We start from the raw sequence: 21,304 nt of genomic DNA, 5'->3' as shown, positions 1-21,304 counted from the left end.
GTATACTATTAATTCTATGCATTCTGATAATCAATTTGATGAATTGAAAAATAGTTTTTATTTGATTATATTCATTTCAATACAATATGCATGGTACATTGATTTGTGACCTATGAATAGAAATTTCTTACATATTCACTGTAAAATTGCAATATGACTGCTCAAGAGTGACTCCAAAGTAGGTTTAGAAGTATGTATTAACAGTATTTAATTTTTTCTTCTTTGTAGATATTAGATGCCATCGATGTGAAGAATTTAAATATTCATTATCTACGTTCGCAACTGGGTTTTGTATCACAAGATCCAGTGTTATTTAACCGAACAATTGCAGAGAACATCGCATATGGTGATAATAGTAGAAATATAGCAATGGATGAGATAGTGGAGGCTTCAAGAATGGCGAACATCCACAGTTTTGTGTCATCCCTACCTGCAGTATGTATTAGGAATTGCTTGTTCTTTCTTTGATTAAAGTTCAGCCAATGCTAGTTCTACCACACATTGTGTGGAAGAGTTAGGAATGGTTCATAATGTTTCAAGAATATAATGTGTTGTACAGTGCAATTGAAAAGTTGCATAGCCTGACATATACAGAAAGATGGAAAAAAAAAATATAATTTGCACTATTATATGAATACATACGAGAGATGTGGAGGTTGGTCCCTACACATTCTTGATCTTGGTCATTATAGGATGTGTTGTGATCAGCACTACACTCCAGCACCTTTACTGCTGAGGGTTTCCTCCAGCACCCATTCACATGAGAGTGGGTGAACCCCAAAGGTACTTTATCTAGGAACAAGCCATTAAAAAGTTTGACCCTAGATCACATATCCTTGGAATTGAACCTGAGTGCCCCTTGTGGCAGTCAGACACCTTACCGACTAGACCATTATGGCTATGGCTCAAGGGTGATAACAGATTACACAGAATTATCAGATTGATCTGGTCTCAAAAGTGAGCTTTGTGCACAATATTCTTAGGGCAATATGGAATGTTGAAATTGATGGTTTAACATGTTGACTGCCATGAGTATCAAAATAGATACTCACTTGCTTTGCCAATTTTGCCACGAGTATCAAAGGTGATACTCACACATTGATGTTTATTTGCCACTGACAATCATTTCTGATACTCAGTTTTCGGTGTTTATTCACGTTAAACAGTTCTACAAATTTCAAGCTTTTAAACGATTGTTGGTGCACTGCAGTATTACAATTCTACACTAAGATATATATATAAATTTATATTACATTACTTTCTCATTAGTTTAACATTAAGGAGCAGAATTTTCGACACAAAAATACACTTGTATCATTGCTCTCAGAAGCGTAATGGCTTGGCACCACTGCTGCGTTCTCTTTACTGTGGAAAGCACAGATTGACTTCGTTGGTAGTTTCTTGGAGGTTCCTTTTTGTGTAGGATTACTGTAAATGAAGTGCTGAAAAATGGAAGACAAAGAAGCAGAAAAACTTAGGCAAATGTTAGATGAAGAAAGTGACATTGAAGGATTTTCCAGCGACACACATAATTAACGACGTAATAGAGTGTGGTGATGATTCCGATTTGGACCCAACATATGTAGCTACAAGTGTAAGCGAAGACAGTAGTGATAATAGCGCCAATAGTCCTTGCACTACAGGAGCAGTGTTGCAACCTCCAGTAAACATTTATAACTCTGATACTGAATCAGATGATAATGGTAACCCTAGTCACGGCTATATTTTGACTTGGCATCCAGTAGACCAGGTTAGTGCTGCACGGTTTCTTTACAATCCCAACAATGACTCTGTTGGGGTTAATCCAGATCTCTTTGAAATTCTCATTGACGGAACTCCAGCAGTTTTCTATGGTTTATTTTTGGACAATGATCTGATTGATTTGCTAGTTGTTGAAACTAACAAATATGCAAGGCAAAAAATTTCAAGTTCTAACAATTTGCCAATACATTCTCGCTTGACTAAATGGATCGACACAGATCGAGAAGAAATGAGAAACTTTTTAGGTTTAGTTATGTGGATGGGACTTGTGCAGATGCCTAGTATCGCTTCATATTGGAAACAATTCATTTCTGTTTGATAACAATGTACCAAAAATAATGTCAAGAAATATATTTGAGGCTTTTTTACAAATGTTTCATTGTGCAGATAATGCAACTTCACAGCCTGGGAGCAGATTGCACAAAATTGAAGGGCTCATACAAACACTACTACAAAAATTTACTCAATGTGTTATACCTGAAGAATTTATGTGCATTGATGAGTCTATTGTGTCTTTCTTAGGTCGTATTGTGTTCCGCCAGTATATAAAAAACAAGAGGCACAGGTATGGTATCAAAATTTTCAAATTATGTTGTGCAGATTCTTATACTATTGCATACAAAATTTGTGCGGGAAAAGAAGCCAAACCTGGAATGGCTGTATCATGTAAAGTTGTACTTGAGCTAGCCGAACCATATCTACATTTAGGTAGAACTCTGTATGCGGACAATTGGTACACTTCAATTGCACTGGCACATGAACTTTTACAAAAAAATACTCATTTGGTGGGAACTATGCGTTCCAATCGGAAGTATGTACCAAGAGCAGTGACAACTAAAAAGTTACAAAAAGGTGAGGTTATTGCTCTGAGAAGTTCAACGAAGGTATCTGTTCTCAAATGGAAAGACAGAAGAGACGTCCTGATGATTACTACAAAGCACGGGGATGAAGTATACGAAGTGCAGCAAAGAAGAGGACCAGTTTTGAAGCCAGCTGCTGTAGCTGATTACAATAAAGGCAAAGCTTTGATTGACCTGGCCGATGAAATGAATTCATATTCAAGTGCATTACGAAGAAGCCTTAAATGGTATAGAAAAGTAGCCTTTGATATAATAATGGGAACAAGTGTAACCAACTCACTTTCTTTGTTCAAGAGGGTGACTGGAAGGAAGATGGAAATATCTTTCTTCAAACAATGTATTGTGATGGAACTTATCAAGAAACACACAATTGTGCCTTCTGCATCCCAGACGCAACAGAAGCAGCACAATCTTATTTCCTTAGCACCAAAACGCAGTAAATGCAATAATTGCTACAAGAAGTTGGTTGCTGCTTCTGGAAGGAAAGAAGCTCAGAAAAAGTGCAAGCAAGTGAGCAAAAAATGTAACATTTGCAACATTTTTCTTTGTGCAGAGTGCTTCTTTGAGTTACATAAAGTGAAACAAAAGTAATATTTTTATGCTAACTGAAGACAACATTTTTTTTTGTTTACATAACAATTATCTGTTGGGAATTCTTTGTAATTTCAACCAGCATTTGGAACTGAGTATCATTATAATTATATAAGCAAAAACAAATCTAATTTTTGTTACAGATTCTTGAAAAAAGTGATTGTTTATTTGTGAAATCGCATTTTTTATGTAAAAATCATTCTCCTGAAATATCTAAATTGTACTAAATGTGTAAACAGTTTTCATCATACCCAATTTTTGTGAGTATCAATTTTGATACTCATGGCAATACAGTAAAAATTTTATCTCGGTTGCCACGAATATCAAAATTGATACTCGCCAATTATGATGTAATTATAATTAGTAATAAAGTTACATTATAATTTATTTGTTTCTTAGATTATTTTCAACAAAATAAAACAAAAAAAAACATTGTGGCAAGGGTGAGTCAACACCTGATTTCATTGTGGCAGTCAACCTGTTAAACATGTTTTCAAAATTGCCACTGTCAGGAGCGTAGCTAGGTTTCATGTTGGACATGGTAAACATGGTTTTAGTTTTGTATTTGTAATTTTGTTCCATATTTCCATGGTGCGAATTTCGTTGGTTTTCCCATTAATTTCCCCTTATTAACAAAGTTTGCAACATCTGAAACGGAGATGTTAGCACACCACTGTTTTGTTTGTATCCATGTAGTCGCAATTTTTTGTATCTGACAGCGCTGGTGGGTGTTTCTTGGCACAAGTTTTCTGCTCTTCTAACAGTTGTTCTCATTTCTATCACCTGGCAGTGTTGGAGGGTGGTGATTGGTAGGTAGCAGACAGGTAAACCTACCAATGCAATTGCAATCATCTAAGTGAAACTCTTTCCAATTCCTACTGCCTACAAATTCCTTTCCAGGCAATTACTCTGATAGAAGGTTGAAATGTATGATGTAAAGTTCTGTTTTGTTCATGCTGTGTTTGTGTCTTCATCTGTGGCATGGCAAGGCAAGTTGAACATAAATATCTTGTTCTTGAAATATTATCACGATGGATTCTACCTGATACACACTGTGTTTCATTGTAATGGTCAATAAATAGTTCACATAGTAAATTAATTAAAATGTATCAAAATGTAATTCTGTCAGTATCATACTGTTTAGCATAGTCACAGTTAGGAAAGAAAGAAATTTTCAAGCTGTCTGGTGCCACACCTGCCAGACAATACCAGACAGAAGGTTCAGTGGATTCCTACTTGGCAGGGGATGTAAGAAATACCAATTTTTCCCTTCTTGTTCATCAAAGGAGGTGTGGAAAATGCAAATTATGGCCCTCCCCCAATCAACATTATACCTAGGTGCTGATGCAAAAGCAAGGAAGGGGAAAAGGAGGGAAAAGTCACCTGGTTGCTGCCTGAAAGTCTTCTTGCCAAATTTTATATGGGCACAGCTTGGAAAATGTATAAAGCAGTAAACGATAGTTATGGCAAATGTAATATAATATTTAACATGGTATTTTGCTGGGATCTGAATGGCTGAACAAATGCTTCCAACCCCCAAGGTGCCTTTATTGTTGGGTTGTTTCGTCCTTTAATGCTGTCCAATTGATTGATTGATTGATTTGGTGTTTAAGTCCACTTTATGCACAGTAAGGCTAATCGGGACTGGACCTACAGTTTAAAGTGGGATCCGAACCACTTGTGCCTCCACCGGGTATCGAACCCGGGACCTCTTGATTGCACTACCACTGCACCATCGGGGAGGCTAATGCTGTCCAAGCGCTTGTTGAAAGCTATAATATTTTGTTGGGTCTTAAAGAAAAGTGGGACATCACGTGGTTCCTGATCGACTTGCGAGCGGTTTGAAGAACTGCTAAAAGATTTGATTGATTGAAAGATTTTTATTATTTTGTTTCACTTTTGGCTAATAGCAAAGATGAGGATTGGTGGTGATATGATGAAATTGATGAAGGGACTCTCTCAAAGAATACCTATGCCTAAGCTGGTATTCGAAACCAGAAGCACTGGCTTCGTAGCATGCTGTGCGTAAAAGATTTGACAAAATAGTTATTTACAATGGAATGGGCAGCACTTTACGACATTCTACGAGAACTTGAATGATTTTCTTTACTTAGTTTTTCTGACTAATCGTAAAGATTATGATGAATGGTGATTAGATGAGATTAGCGAAGGACAATCACATGTATGGACAGGACACAACACAAGCCCCACAGAGGCCTCATCCCACTCTACAAGTACTGAAATTAATACCATTATATGTGCAAAACTTAAATTCTTCCATTCTTGGAGCAAAGCAACAAATTGACATAGATAGAAAAAGTCTTGAAACATTGAAAATAATTTATTTGCCATGGGTGGATGGTAGTTTAGGAGCTAGAGGAAAACTATACATTTGGAAAAATTTTCTTTACAATCTTTGGTGGGTAATATGAATAGTCGGTTTGAAGACTTGGGTTTCTTTCTTGATGTAGACCTCTTAAATGCAGATTGGCCTTCTAAAGAGTGTCAACATCGTTTATGTGAAAAGGTGAACTTTGAGGAAAGTGAATGCATGTGCAGAATCATTAACTGAAGATTTTCACATTCAAAACACATGGCCTCTTTCTTCACTCAAAGACCTTGTGTTCAATCTATGATAGAATTCACGTTGCACTTGCACAATGGATTCACACTTCGCAAATTTTAGAACACAAAACAACTTGTCCTGTGGCATCCACATTTACCTGCAACGAGGATAAAAATGTTATTGTTAGTGCACGAACGAAACCAATTATCTTACAAGAAAACTTTGAACCTTAATCTATCCAATGATGTGTGTGTGTGGATTATTTCTGTCGTGTAGTGTTTGATTGAAATAACATTTTGAAATCTGCTCCTTCTCTTTGGTGAACCTTGTACATAAATGCATTGAAAATTATCATCATACAAATTTTATCAGACAAATTATTTGCAGATTTTTTTATTTAAACTGTAGATCCTAGTTCCTAACTTCTGCTTATAGTGACATAATATTAGGTTATAATTTATATAATTTCATAGGCAGTAAAAATTTTCACAATTTATTTTATGAGAATTGTGGATGCATGTAGTCTAAGAAAACTCTACTTGAAAAATTTGAAAGGAGAGGTCAGTCGTACAGTCTTCTGATGCAGATATATGTCTTATAAATCAAGAGACTACTATTTTAGAAAAGTGTACTCCCCCTCCCCTAATAGGGTGCAAATAATATCACAGGGTGCCAAGGCATTCTTTCTTTCACAGCTTTTTTCCATTTAGATCATTCGGCCCCATTGCTGGCTCTCAACCCCATAGTTACGGCTCTGAACTTGACAACACTGAGAAATGGAGGCATTACAAGCAAAGCAAGCAAGAAAAATTAACGAAATGTATTTTTATTTGAATAAAATTTGAAATCTAGAGAGGGGGCAATTGCTCCTCTGTGCCCCTCTGCAGGTGGCCTTGGCCTTCAACATTACCCTCCCCCCTAGAATTGACTTCAGTCTCGCAAGGCCCAGCCTCAGAGTTGAAGGTCAGCCTACGGCCTCACATGGCCTCAGCCTCCAACCTCCAACTTGGCCTCACAAGGCCTCAGCCTCCAAGCTCAAGGTCTGCCTCCGAACTCCATCTTGGCCTCCAGCCTCACACGGCCTCAGCCTCTGACCTCCAACTCGACCTCCAGCTTCACAGGGCCTCAGCCCCTGAACTCTAACTTGGCCTCGACCTCACACGGCCTCAGCCTGCAAGATCAAGTTTGGCCTCCGGCCTTACATGGCCTCAGACTCTGACCTCCAACTCAGCCTCCAGCCTCACAGGGCCTCAGCCTCCGAACTCCAACTCGGCTTTGGCCTCAGCCTCCGATCTCCATCTCGGCCTCCAGCCTCACACGGCCTCAGCCTCCAAGCTAAAGGTTGACCTCCAGTCTCACACAGCCTCAGCCTCCGAACTCCAACTCGGCCGAGGCTGAGGCCTGGCCTCCGGAGGCTGGACATCTCTGTGCCCCTCCCTGTGGTTGCGCCACTTGTAATGTTTGTAAACAATATAAACTTTGTCGAGCTATTAGATAATAGGTTCTCTTTACAGCAGCACCTTGAATCTTTCAAATTATTATTGGGGGTACAACTCAGATCCACAGTTTAGGGAGGGTACTGTACCCCTTCAAAAATTTGGGGTGGTACAATGTACCCCCTGTTCTGATAACTTGTGTCCAGGCTATAAATTTGTATGAACAGGTGCAAACAATATCTGTTCACTATGTATAATATACAAGGTACAGTCGTTAAATAACAGGAATTGTATTATAATTTTTTGACAAGGATACATACAGAAATTTTTTTGCCTTAATTTTCGACATAGTCGGGGTGTAAGGGGTGACCTTCCACATAGTACACCCAAATGTCAACCTCACTTCCACATAGTACACCCTGGACTGTAGACTAACGAGGCTCTGGCAACTGGCCCTATGGCCAGTATAATTCTGTGTGTGTTGTCCTGTATTTTGTCCTTGTGTGTGCTGAGTGCCCATTTACAGCCTCAGCATTCAACAGGTCAGAATTTTTTAAGATTTTTAGTTACGCAACGTTAGAGTTGTTATTTGTAATGGTAAGGGGCTGGCCCCCGTGTAATGTGATGGGTGCAAAATAGCCTAAGTGCTGACGGACCCAAAATTTTAAATTCAAATTCAATTCGACATAGTCACCCTGCTTTTCAACACACTTGAGCCACCTGTCCAAAAGCTTGCGGATGCCCTCCACAGAAGGACTTTTTGGCATGGCGTGTAACCATCTTTGCACCGCCTCGATCACCTCATTGTCATCTGCAAACGTCTGAAACCGCAAATGTTTTTTCAAAGGTCCAAATAAGTAAAAATCCAATGGTGCCAAGTCGGGACTGTATGATGGATGTTTCAACACCTCAAAATTTCAAATCACGTTTTGTATCCATGGTATGCACAGCCGTATGGGGGCGGGCGTTGTCGTGAAGCAGCAATACTTATTTTGAAAGAAGTCCCAGACATTTTGATCATATGGCAGGCTTCAACTTGCTTACCAACATGTCACTGTATCGAGCACTATTCACAGTTTGACCCTTCTCCTGGAAGTGCACCAATATAGGGCCATTGACATCCAAAAAGATCGTAAGCAGCACGTTCCCAGCGGATGCCTGTGTCTTGAATTTTTTCTTGACCGGAGACGTTGGGTGCTTCCACTCCATCGATTGTCTCTTACTCTCTGGTTCATAATGGTGCACCCAGGACTCGTCCCCGGTCACAATTTGATGAAGAAAAGCATCTCCTTCATGAGCATAACGGTCCAAGTGCTCCTGAGAGATTGTCTGCCACGCACGCTTATGAACACTCGACAGATGCTTTGGTACCCATCGGTTACAAACTTTCCTATAGCCAAGGTCATAATGGATGATATTGAATGCAGATCCACGACTCATGTTGAATTCAACGGCAATTTATCGACAGTGACTCGCCTGTTGGCATGGATTCGCTGGTCGATCTGCTGTTTCACTGTCTCAGTTCCCATGCAAACTGTTCTCCCACTCCGCTGTTCATCACTCACATTTTATTTTCCATTTTTGAGTCTTTCCACCCATTCGTGCACTCTCCCCTTACTTAAACACTTGTCTTCATACTAAACCTTCATTCTGCTGTAGATTTCAGAAGATTTCACTCCCTCTGAGCACAAAAAATGAATAACACTTCGTTGCTCTTCTTTGGTGCAGGTCGCCAGCGGAGCGGCCATGTTGTATGTACTACTGCGCGGGCGCAAACTGCTTGATCTTCCCTTCACCTATGTGGCATATTGCTAAGGAACCTTTTTGTGTGCAGTGATAGAATTTTTCATTGTGCATCAATCTCCCTGAAAGTTATAATAAAATTCCTGATATTTAATGACTGTACCTAATATATTACCAACAGGCAAAAATACAAGACTACAAGTTCAATGTTTGCAGAAAAGCATCACAATCAACTTCATTAGAAATTTCTTCCACAGTGTAAAACATTTACTGTCAGGTGTTTCTTCCCCTCTTTTTTATATTCTTGTGCATGTATGTTAAGTTAGGCATCCAGGTTGGATTTCTTTAGCATTAAATAATTAAAAAACATACAAAAGCGAAATTACTGTTTTTCATGATTTTTTACCTTCTATGAGAATATTTTGTTTTGCCAAGCTAACCATTGCTATTGTGATGCTGACCGAATACACATGGGAGCCATAACATCAGTATTTGTCATGTGAGAGAGATACTGGAAAATGACTTCTTGAGCACTGGTAATACCCATTCTCTAATATTTTCCTAGCCAACCTCAAATTTTCAGTACTGTTGCTATTTTACTGAGTGTATATCAGTAATTTGAAAGCAGCAGTATAACTCACCCACTTTCTCATCCTAAACTTCTTTTCTAATACCTAGGAATAAACAAAGTGGCTATAAAAGTGATAGATTTGGAAAGTTAACATTGGGAATGGAAAAGAGAGAGAGAGGGGGTGGAGGTAAGGGGTGGTGGGTGACTGCTTGCATGAAATGGTGAATCATTGTATACATTGAATGATATTCCATCTTGGTCAGCACAGGTACATAGGCATGTATTTCCATCTTCATGGACATAGCAACTGCTTTATGATCTATTGAGAAACACTTTTCTTGAACCTGAATTCTGCTGTACATTATATTTGAGAAAAAAAAAATTCGTTGTTTTTCCCCATGAAAACCAGGGTGTGTTATACACACGTTTGTATGGTGTAGTACTTTTTTTTCTTGCTTTGTATACCTACTTTTAACATTTTAATTCTATTTCAGTAATTTCAATAATTTGTTTTTCTCAGTTATAAGTTTTCTTTCTTCTGTCCTCCTTAAAACATATAATTGAGACCTCTGTATTTAAGTTACACGTGTTTTCAGTACTCCACAAGAAAGACTGGCATATGATTTCACTTGCAATTATTTCCAGGGGTATGAAACAAGAGTTGGCAGAAATGGGACTCAACTATCACAGGGGCAAAAACAAAGAATTGCCATTGCAAGGGCTTTAATCAGAAACCCAAATATTTTATTGCTGGATGAAGTCACTTCAGCTTTGGATTCAAAGAACGAAGAGGTATGTACCTTAACCTTGTGTGTGCATATGTGTGTATGTGTGTGTGCATATACCTTTGTATGCTTGTATAATATATCGAAACACACGATCTTTTTTTCTACCACAAAAGTTAAAGACTGACGATATAGTTTTTATACCATTCAGATTTACTTGCTGCATGGTAATTAATTTTTTCACAAAGGATATATCTCTGTGGAAATTTAGACAATCAAACTATTACTAATAAATTTTTAATTTCAAGGGTGCATATTGATTAATGTATAAAGTTAAAAATTGAGAAAGGTATTTATAAGCAAAATTCTCAGGACCTGGGCATTCTTCTTTTTTTTTTTAAATAAAAGAAATTACCAGAGGGCAGTCTCTGAAAAGTTAAGAAACACTGATTTAAAGGTAGGAGGGGTCTTCCACAGAAAGACATGTTATTTTCACCATACTTGCATTAGTAACATGTTACATTTTCAGTAATTACTGATCCACCATTGTATTTAGGAAGGAGTGGCAATAATGTCTGTAGTTTATGTCACAGGGATGGTAAGGCAATTGCCTTAACAGCACCCAGATAAACAACAGGGGTGAAAGGGAAGCATGTAGTTCACATATTTTCTGGAGTTTAAGATATTTTGGCACTATACTGCATGACAGGAAAATACAAGTCTCACGGTCACATGTACCCAAGGTGTCATGGCCATGTTGAATTGATGTTCTCTCAGATTACAATATTATACTTCTACTTGATACTGTTTATGCTTTATTTTGTATCTTAATAAATGAATGAAACATTTATAATACTGTGCAGTATTTGTAACACGATTTTTTTTAAACTCTGGAAGCTTATTTCTCCTGTTAAGTCAAGTCTCGTCTTTTCAGGAGTTGGATACATATATTTTCTTAACAAACTACCTTCTGTTTTGTGGTGTTCCATGGGTATGGAAGTGGGCTTCATTTCCTTCCACATTATCTATGGCTTTTTTTATTGCTTTGAACTTGTTAGTAATTAATAGTATTTTTCGTTTTTGAAATAAAGTTAATGTTTGAAAAAAAAACTGAACTCATGTGGAATAATACTTCTACTTTGTTTAAAGACCTCATGTCTGCCCAAACATTGCTGTCGTTAACACTATTAGTGTCACTCATAGTAATTGTGACAGCCCACTTTATAAATTGACATAAAACAGGGTGGCGACAGACCTGGAAAACCGGGAAAAGTCAGGGAATTTGAGGTGTCAGAAAAAGTCAGGGAAATATCAGGGAATTTTGTCTTCATTGACTTTTTTAATTTTTTTTTTATTTATTTATTTATTTATTTAAAGATATCGTTATGGAACTCTGCACAGGAACAGGAAATCTCCTTCGTAAGTTTCGGCCTCAACTATTAGGCCCACCTGAGATGCAGAGACAGCGATATGTTTTGGTTCGTCCTGATTCACAAGAACGGGTCATTAAGTGAACAGTGACAACGAGTCGCAGGACATACATGCATACGGAAGAACGGGTCCTTTAAGTTAACAGTGACAACGAGTCGCAAGACATGCATGCATATGGAAGAACGGATCATTTAAGTGAACAGTGACAACGAGTAACAAGACATACATGCATACAGAAGAACGGGTCCTTTAAGTGAACAGTGAAAAATAATAATAATAATTAGGCAGTAAGTAATTTGTTTACGAAGCACATTCATAAACCATATGAGGTATTCACACAATTGTCAGGCGTGTTTCCCAACTCGGGAGTGAGGAAGTGCAGTGAAAACGAAAGTATAAGAAATTCAGTGTAGGTTCTATTTCTCGACCTTGACGTGAGTGTGGTGTATTGATCGAACCTGTGCAAAAAATTGTGGCAAACGAATCACAAAAGTCAAGAAACAGGATGCCGAATTGTGACAGCTGTAAATCATTACGCCTCGAGTGTGAGAGACTGAAACTGGAACTAGCGTCAAAGGAAAAAATTATCGACGTTCTGAAATCGGACTTTCGAGATGTAGAAGAAGAAAGAAGGATTGCCCAAAATCTGTGCGAGACAAATAAGCAAGATAGTTGGAGTGAAGTAGTGAAACATGGGAGAGTTCTATTCAATCAGCACTATCCATCCACTAATGCCTCAAAAGTAAAGTGCTTGGATAATTCATTCGAGCATACCAACCCTTTTGCAGCACTGACCAATGAACCTGGTGAAATCGAAATTGCAAGCAATCAGTGTAGGGAGCTTAAATACCAAGAAAGAAGAAAGAGGCATACAACAGACCCAATCAATGCACTTCGAGACGGGAAAGTTCAAAGTACTACAAAACTGAAAATCAAAGAAAAGAGACCCAAAGCAGTGATCTTCGCCGACAGCCATGGGCGCCACCTGGCCACCAATATGAAAGATTTTCTACCAGCAATGAATATATATGGTTCAGTGAAACCCGGGGCAAAGTCAAAACATGTACTAGAAGCAGCAAGGTTCAAGGTTCAGCTCAAATGACTATGTTATTATAGTCACTGGCTCCAATGATATTGCGACAAATCAGGGCAGCGATGCAATAATGGCAGTACGTGACTCACTAGGTTCACTGACTCATACAAATGTAATTGTAACTACTATACCCCACAGATATGATCTCATCCCTCAGTCGTGTGTAAACATCGAAATACAAAAAATAAATAAACAGATGAAGAACACTTGTAAACACTTCAAAAATGTAACCATAATCGACCTTGACACAATGAGCAGAGAATATCATACAAGACATGGACAGCACTTGAACCACAAAGGAAAACAGTATGTATGTCAAATGATCCATGGTATTATTAACAGAAAATCACAGGAAAATCAAATCATCCCACTCTGCTGGAAAAAGTGTACTGACACAAGGAAGTGGATAAGTGGAGTAGCACTAGTTGAATCCGACAAGGGAAAAACACAGAACACTTTAACTGAGACAAACAACAAGAGCAGCAAGGAAAATGATAGGGTGGGTGTAGAAGCTAGCAACATTGCTATGAAAACTGTGAGTGATATTGGTTTCATGGAAGAGAAAGGGCGGAAATCAAGTGAAGAAAGTGAGGAGAATGGCATAAACCAAAGTGAAATTGAGGAAGAAACACATTCTTCCATGGTAGAAGTACAATCTGAAAACAGGGATTGTGCTACAATCAGTCACGACACCGAAGATAGCAGTGAAAAGTGTAGTGAAAAAGTGAATGCTCCAAATGTACGGTCATCTCAACGGAAGAAGTGTACACCCAGTAAACTGAAAAACGATTTTTTATGGTAAGTGATAAGCATACTTATGATAACCAAATCCCCAATAAAAACAGCCTGCGAAACCAAGAAGGAACGATTACAGTTCTCCATAACAATGTACAGAGCATTTCCAACAAAATTGACCAACTGGAAATAATGCTAAGTGAGTGCACACCAGATATATTTGTAGTTACTGAACATGGTCTCAGGTCTGAAAATTATAAATTATGCACAATTACAGGTTACAATCTACATGCAGTCTACCACAGGTCAATTCAAAAAAGTGGTGGCACTGCGATCTTCATAAAAAATAGTGTACAAAATATCAAAAAAGTGTTAAACCTTGACAAATACTGTATGGAAAATATACTAGAAGTTAGTGGTGTAGAGCTTAATATAGGATTAGATACATTTAAGATTATTGCAGTATACAGATCACCAAACAGTGACATAAATCTCTTTGTAAATGCTTTGGACAACATGCTAAACCATTTGACAAAAAAACATAACAAACTATTAATAGTTGGAGATATAAACATAGATCTTCTAAAACAAGACACAAACTGTGCTCAATACTTGGATACCTTGAAGTCAAACAACCTAACTCAAATAATTCAAGAACCAACTCGAATAACAGAAAGTACAGAAACCCTGATTGACCATGTAATAACAAACATACAATCAAATCACATTAAAGCTGAAGTCCTACATACGCTTATCTCTGACCACACGTCTCAAAAAATTACAATACAAGGGAAAAGGTTAGAATACTCAAAAAGTTACACAATAGAATGTAGGGATACATGTGAGCAAAATATAGATTATCTTAAATACCTCTTACATCAGGAAAATTGGATAGACCTTTACCAACTAACTGACACGAATGATATCTGGGAATTGCTAATAAGCCACTTAACATATTATTTAAATGTAGCTTGTCCCAAAACAACAAAAAGAATATACCCTAATAAGAAGAAAGTGCCACTAACAGAAGAAATTATACTTTTGAAAAGTAATATGAAAATAGAATATGAAAAATTTAGAATTACAAAAGACACTAAGCACCAGGAAAAGTACAAAAATGTAAAAAAACTATTCAAGAAAGCCATAAAGAATAAAAAATCAAATATTTTCAGTAAACAAATAAAAAAGTCTGTTAATAAACAAAAAGCCATTTGGAAAATAGTAAACAATCACCGTGTATCAAACACAAACAATGATAAAGCAAACATAAAAGTCATCAATAATGACACTGAAGTAATTGACCCGAATATCATATGTAACTTATTCAACGAATATTTTATAAACTTAACCAACACAAACAGAGAGAATGAAAATAATGACAAAACACTAGAGATCCCAATCGAGAAATATCAGTCAAACAGTATATATATCCCAGAAGTAAGTGCTAATGAGCTAAAAAAAAGTCATACAAGGTTTAAAAAACAAAAAATCACACGGACCTGATGAATGGTCAGCTGAACTTATTAAAGCCTGCTCAGAATCTATTTTAGAACCCCTGCTGTATGCAGTCAACAATTCAATAAAATTTGGTACATTCCCCAAAGTTCTAAAACACAGCACAGTGATACCCATATTCAAAAAAGGAGCTGCAACAGACATTGAGAACTACAGACCTATCTCCCTAACATCTGCTTTTTCAAAGATATTGGAAAAAATTTTATCATATTATATTATAAAATTTTGTAACAAATATAACATAATAAACAGAAACCAGCATGGATTCCAGAAAGGAAAATCAATAAACACAGCTCTAGCACAGTGAATTGATTATGTAACCGAAACATTAGAGAAACATGAAGCTGCAAACACTATATATCTAGATCTTTCCAAGGCATTCGATAGGGTAAAACATGACCTGCTTATGGTCAAACTAAGCAATATAGGAATAAGAGGGATAGCTTATGAACTTATACAATCTTATCTACAGGACAGAATGCAAATTACTCAAATAAGCTACAACATGCATGGTATAGTCACTAACTTTAAATCACAAAGTAGGAAAGTGTTAATGGGGGTACCCCAAGGATCAATCCTGGGGCCCCTGCTCTTTATTTTGTACATAAACAATGTACCAGAATACCCAAACACAAAAATTGTCACCTATGCCGATGACACAACTGTTCTTGCCAGAGGTATCGACCCTAGGAAGCTTGAAATAAACACTTTTATCACCATAAACCAACTAGCACAATACTTAACTTCACATGGATTAATAATAAATAACAATAAAACAAAATTTATGATATTCAATACAATCCGAAACATGGATTTTGAGTCACAAACACTATGCATAGACAATGTGCTTATAGAAACTGTATCTTCAGTAAAGTTTTTGGGAATAACACTAGATCAAAAATTAACGTGGGAAGAACAAATTAACAACATCTGCAGTAAATTTTCATCTAATCTATACCTGCTAAAACAAATGGCTGAATATAATTTAACAGAAATTAACAAATGCATATATTATGGACTAATTTACCCCTATGTTGAATATGGCATAATAGCTTGGGGTGGATCATTTTATAATAATACTGTCAGAATACTGAGACTTCAAAAGAGAGCACTAAGAATAATGTACAAACTAGGCTGTAGGGAATCTTGCAAAGAGTTATTCAGGGAAAAACAAATAATGACAATATACTCCCTATACATCTATAAGGCTATAACGTTTGTTCTAAATACTGGAAGCATGACTAAAAATAACCAATTACACAACCACAATACAAGGGGGAAAGATAATTATTACCAGAACCAACACAGACTCAATATCTCAAAACAATCACCAATGAATGCCGGAAAAATATTCTACAACCAGCTGCCTCATGACATAAAACTGATATCTCCAAAAGATAATCAAATACAATCAATAAAAAAATATTTGACAGATAGAGCTCTCTACAGTATCGGAGAATTCATGGAACAAGACAATACAAGGCCAATGTACTAAAAAAGGTGTATTTTAATTGTATTCTTATTTCAATCATGCAACAATGATAATGTGTTTTTTTATTTTTATTGTAGTGTAATGAAGTGTATTTTTTCATTTTTACTTTGGTGTAGTGATGTAATGTACTACGCAATGTTTCTTCTTTTTGTTATGATGTACTTAACTAATTATTATTTCATTATGTATCTTGACGTTTTCCATGCCCTTTTAAACAAGGGTCAACGGAAGAAAAATAAAATTCAAATTCAAATTCAAATGGCGCCAGAAACCAGTGATGGCAGGAGGAGAGAGAGAGAGAGAAATTTCTCTCGCCCGGGCATCTTGGGGGGAATTTAAAAATTCGAACACTCTTCAGAGGGAAATTGTGATAACTCGGCCACTATGGGAGCAATTTACTTCGGATAACTTTTGTTTTTCAGCTAAAACATCAGCGCATGCAACCGTGTACAATTCAGAATGCCAGACCGAGGAAGGGGGTTTGGGGGCACAATATTCGAATTTCAATGGAAAAAAACATAAAAATGTGGAGTTTTCCCGTTCTTCCCCCGCTATTTTGGGGAGAGAGCGCGAACTTTACTATTCTTTTCAAAGAATGGACATTTCTCAAGAGAACTTAACATGTTTCATGTTCTTGGGTGCCATACAAGTTGAATAATAAGCCAAAATGTGTTTTTTTTTTACCAGACATAGTAATTTACATTTTTGGAGGAAAATTGTTATAACTCTGGCACTATGGGAGCAATCTACTTCGGATAAGTTTTATTTTGCAGCTAGAACATCAGAGCATGCAACCGTGTACAATTCAGAATGCCGGACTGACGAAGAGGGGTTTGGGGGAGCGACCCTGAATTTCAATGAGAGAAACAAAAATTCTGGAGTTTACCCCTCTTCTCCCACTATTTTGGGGAGAAGGTTCAAACCTTAGCATTCTCTTCAAAGAATGGACGTTTCCAAAGAGATTGAAACATGTTTCATGTTCCTGGGTGCCATACAAGTTGAATAATAAGCCAAAATGTGATTTTTTTTATTTTATTTTTTTACAAAAAATAGGTAATTTGCATTTTTGGAGGAAAATTGTCATAACTCGGGTACTATGGGAGCAATTTACTTCGGATAAGTTTTGTTTTTCAGCTAAAACATCATAGCATGCAACCGTGTACAATTCAGAATGACGAACTGAGGAAGGGGGTTTGGGGGCGCGACCCCCGAATTTCAATGGGAAAAAAAAACAAAAAATCTGGAGTTTGCCCCCTCTTCTCCCGCTATTTTGTAGAGAAGGTGCAAACCTTAGTATTCTCTTCAAAGAATGGACGTTTCCAAAGAGATTGAAACATGTTTCATGTTCCTGGGTGCCATACAAGTTGAATAATGAGCCAAAATGTGAAACTCTGTTAGGAAACGTGGCTTGGATATGTTGAGTAGAGGGGGGGAGGTTGGTCATCAATATGAATTTCCCAGGCTTACTCCAGACCTGTGTCAGAGTTTCCACCCAAACACAAGAGTGTGAAGGTCCAAAGTGCACATTCATTTCGTAATCAGCACCATGATACCATATGGTATCATCGGGTGAGTACGACCTTACTCTGATGATACCATATGGTATCATCGGGGGAGTAAAGGTTAAGCCTCTAAATATTACGTGGAAAATGCATTGAATTATCATTTTTTTTCTTGTCCATATGGGAGTAGTAAGGGGACTTGTCAACAGATGGAGGGGATGGAAGCGGGTGGCGCCGTCCGATAGTTGTCGGACGTCGTAGAAAGGCATTTTGTTGGGCAAACTAAAGGAACATGGAAACAAATAGGTTCCATTGATACATACGATTTTTGTCGAATATCGCCACCTGACAAAGTATCTCACTACAACATGCAACAGAAATTGCATGGACTGCAACATCAAAAAATCGCATGCATAACCAATAAGAGCTTTAGACTGACAATACGAGGGTCACTATTTATATTTTGAGCCTTGTCAACACCGATTGAAGTTAGGCGCGATTTGACTTTTGCACGGAATCGTCTGGCATTATTGACCATAACGTACTTCAAATGTTTTTGTCAATAGCTTCATTTGTGTTGTTTATGTTGCCTTGATTGCGCGACAACAATAAAATGGAATTAACTCGTGAACATTTTCGTGCAATGATTTTTTACGATTTTCGACGTGGATTATCAAGACAATAGTGCATCGATCAACTTACTTCCACATTTGGCGATGAAGCCCCATCCTTTGCCACTGTGAAACGCTGGTATAACGAATTTAATCGTGGCCGCCATTCGCTCACCCACGAGATTCGCGAAGGTCGTCCAAAATCAGTTGTTGTTCAAGAAAACATTGATGCTGTGCAAAACCTAATACTGCAAGATCGTCATGTGACATACTGTGAGATTGAGGCAACCATAGGCATTAGTTCCACCAGCATATATAAAATATTACATGATCATTTAGCTGTGAGAAAGGAATGTTCTCGTTGGATACCACACAATTTGACAAAAACTCAAAAAGATGCTAGCGTCAATTGGTGCAAACAAATGCTCAATAAATACAATCGTGGTGCCTCAAAAGACGTATATAAGATTGTAACAGGTGACGAATCATGGATATATGCATATGAGCCGGAACGTGAACAGCAGTCGACTGTATGGGTGTTTCAAGATGAACCCAATCCAACAAAAGCAAAAGTTGTTCGCGCTCGAAGCACATCGAAAGAAATGGTCGCCTGTTTTTTCGGGAAAACTGGTCATGTGGCAACTGTGCCTTTAGAGGAACGTAGAATGGTCAACTCTGAATGGTACACAACAATTTGTTTGCCAGAGGTCTTCGGTCAAATACGGAAAACAAACAAACGCCGTCGGATCATTCTTCATCAAGACAATGTCAGCTGTCACACATCTCGTCTAACAACCGAATTTATGAACGGTCAAAAAATCGAATTGATGGGTCATCCGCCGTACAGTCCTGATTTGGCACCCAATGACTTCTTCTTGTTCCCGAATGTCAAGAATAAATTGCGTGGACAACGATTTTCGTCGGCGGAAGACGCCGTTGATGCGTTCAAAAACCATATTATGCAGGTGTCTCAAGAAGATTGGAAAAACTGCTTTGACAAATGGTTCGAACGAATGCAAAAGTGTATTGACCATAAAGGAGAACACTTCGAAAAACAATAAAGCCGTTTTCAATGCCAAATTCCTGTTTTTTCATTGTTAGGCTCAAAATATAAATAGTGACCTCGTATGCTGCTCGAATTTTGTTACTCTTCTGGCTCACGTCACCTTATTTAATGTAGCAGTGCTTACGAAGGATTTCTTTCATCACCCTGACGTATTACTGGTTTCACACAAGTTAACATACGTTTACAATGACATTGCACTATTCTTATATATCAAGAAGAATCAAACCAAATGGGATATATATTGAATACTATCACGAAAAAGTGAAACATAAATCTGCATTGGTGAACGTTATAAAAATTGGCAAGTGCATGCTCCCAACCTCAAATTTACTGCAATACTAGTTGTAACGGTGATGACGTGAATCTGTCATTTGTAAGTCCCGCTTTATGTCATCCCATTACATTAAGTGAAAATTTCCCACCCGGGAAATTTCGCATCCATAAAAATACCCTTGAGGTTATTTGCCTCATTACAATTTATATGAATAGATGTCTCCCCAGTCACTTTTCACCTTTTCTTTCTTCGCTAGCAGCGGAAGTATTAACAAACACAACACAGTTCGTCACATTCCACTCAAGGTTCAACCAACGTCGTATTGGTATTTCATTTTTAAAACTGGGTCAAGCTTTTATTCTATCGTGTGCAGCCTTATATCGTAAGTTGAAACTTTGTGAACTTTTCGGCATGCATTTCAAAAGTTACGTGTTGCTATTTTGAACTTAGTTTGTTTCTCGCAACAACGAGTCACGTCACGAAAACATTAGTAAGGAATTGTGCATTGGATTTATTTTTCGTGAACCAACTTTCATTTTTATATAAAAATCTTGCGATAGACATTTTTTGTGGAAATCGTCACGCCCAGTTGTTTTAATTTCGTGGTACCATTTTTATATATAGCCTATATATGTATTTGCACGACCAGTATTTATTTCGAAATAATTAAGTGAGAAGTTTTTGATGTCAGTATGAACTGGAGATTGAACTTTGGCATTGAACCTTGAAACTACTACATCCGATACTCTTGCTGCAGTTTCCACACGAGCACGTGTCAACCAGGAAGTAACGGCAAAAATCCAGGTAACATTATCGTATGGGTAAAACGGATTCCTTCAAATTTCCTTCAAATTTACAGGAGAAAGTACTTACGGAAATCATTTTCTTGAGCGTTTTGGAAGTTCCTGAATGTAGATTTGATCCATTTTAATGTGAATGCGTGTTGTTTTCTGCGAAAATCTCTGTCCGACACGCTGTTTCTGCTCACGCCATTTGCTTTTTGCATGAGAGTGCAATGTTCCGTGTGTTAAGACGATGCAACCCCGTAGCCAGTGTTTCAGCCTCGCCGTGTTTTCACTAGAACCACCTGTCGAGTACGGAACAAGCCATTTTTCCCGAATGGGTGTCACTTATCGCACAACATTGTAGCAACATTGTTTTCAGACGTCACAGGAGAGAGCTGTTTTTACAATTTTTCTTTGTATTTATGCTAATGGAACCTAACCTAACAGGCCTAACCTAACCACGTAGGCATTCCTCGTCTGACGTCAATATTCAAGGTTGCAAGATTGTTGGTGCGTAAAGGAAGAGCATTAACCACTTTCGAAAGAT

At 37.6% G+C, this 21,304-nt stretch overlaps 1 protein-coding gene across 1 annotated transcript in view; it reads left to right on the top strand.

The window, feature by feature from the left end:
* Nucleotides 1–21,304, top strand: part of LOC145987055 (ATP-dependent translocase ABCB1-like) — a 96,804-nt gene that overhangs the window by 54,782 nt on the left and 20,718 nt on the right. The window contains exons 4-5 of the mRNA XM_083121512.1: nt 229–435; nt 10,174–10,320. Coding sequence (XP_082977638.1) covers nt 229–435; nt 10,174–10,320 — 354 coding nt within the window. The remainder of the gene's footprint in view (nt 1–228; nt 436–10,173; nt 10,321–21,304) is intronic.

The sequence above is a fragment of the Lepisma saccharinum genome, chromosome 4 (genome assembly GCF_977018435.1).
Source record: "Lepisma saccharinum chromosome 4, izLepSacc3.1, whole genome shotgun sequence".
Taxonomy (NCBI): Eukaryota; Metazoa; Arthropoda; class Insecta; order Zygentoma; family Lepismatidae; genus Lepisma; species Lepisma saccharinum.
This window is presented reverse-complemented; position numbering and strand designations above follow the sequence as displayed.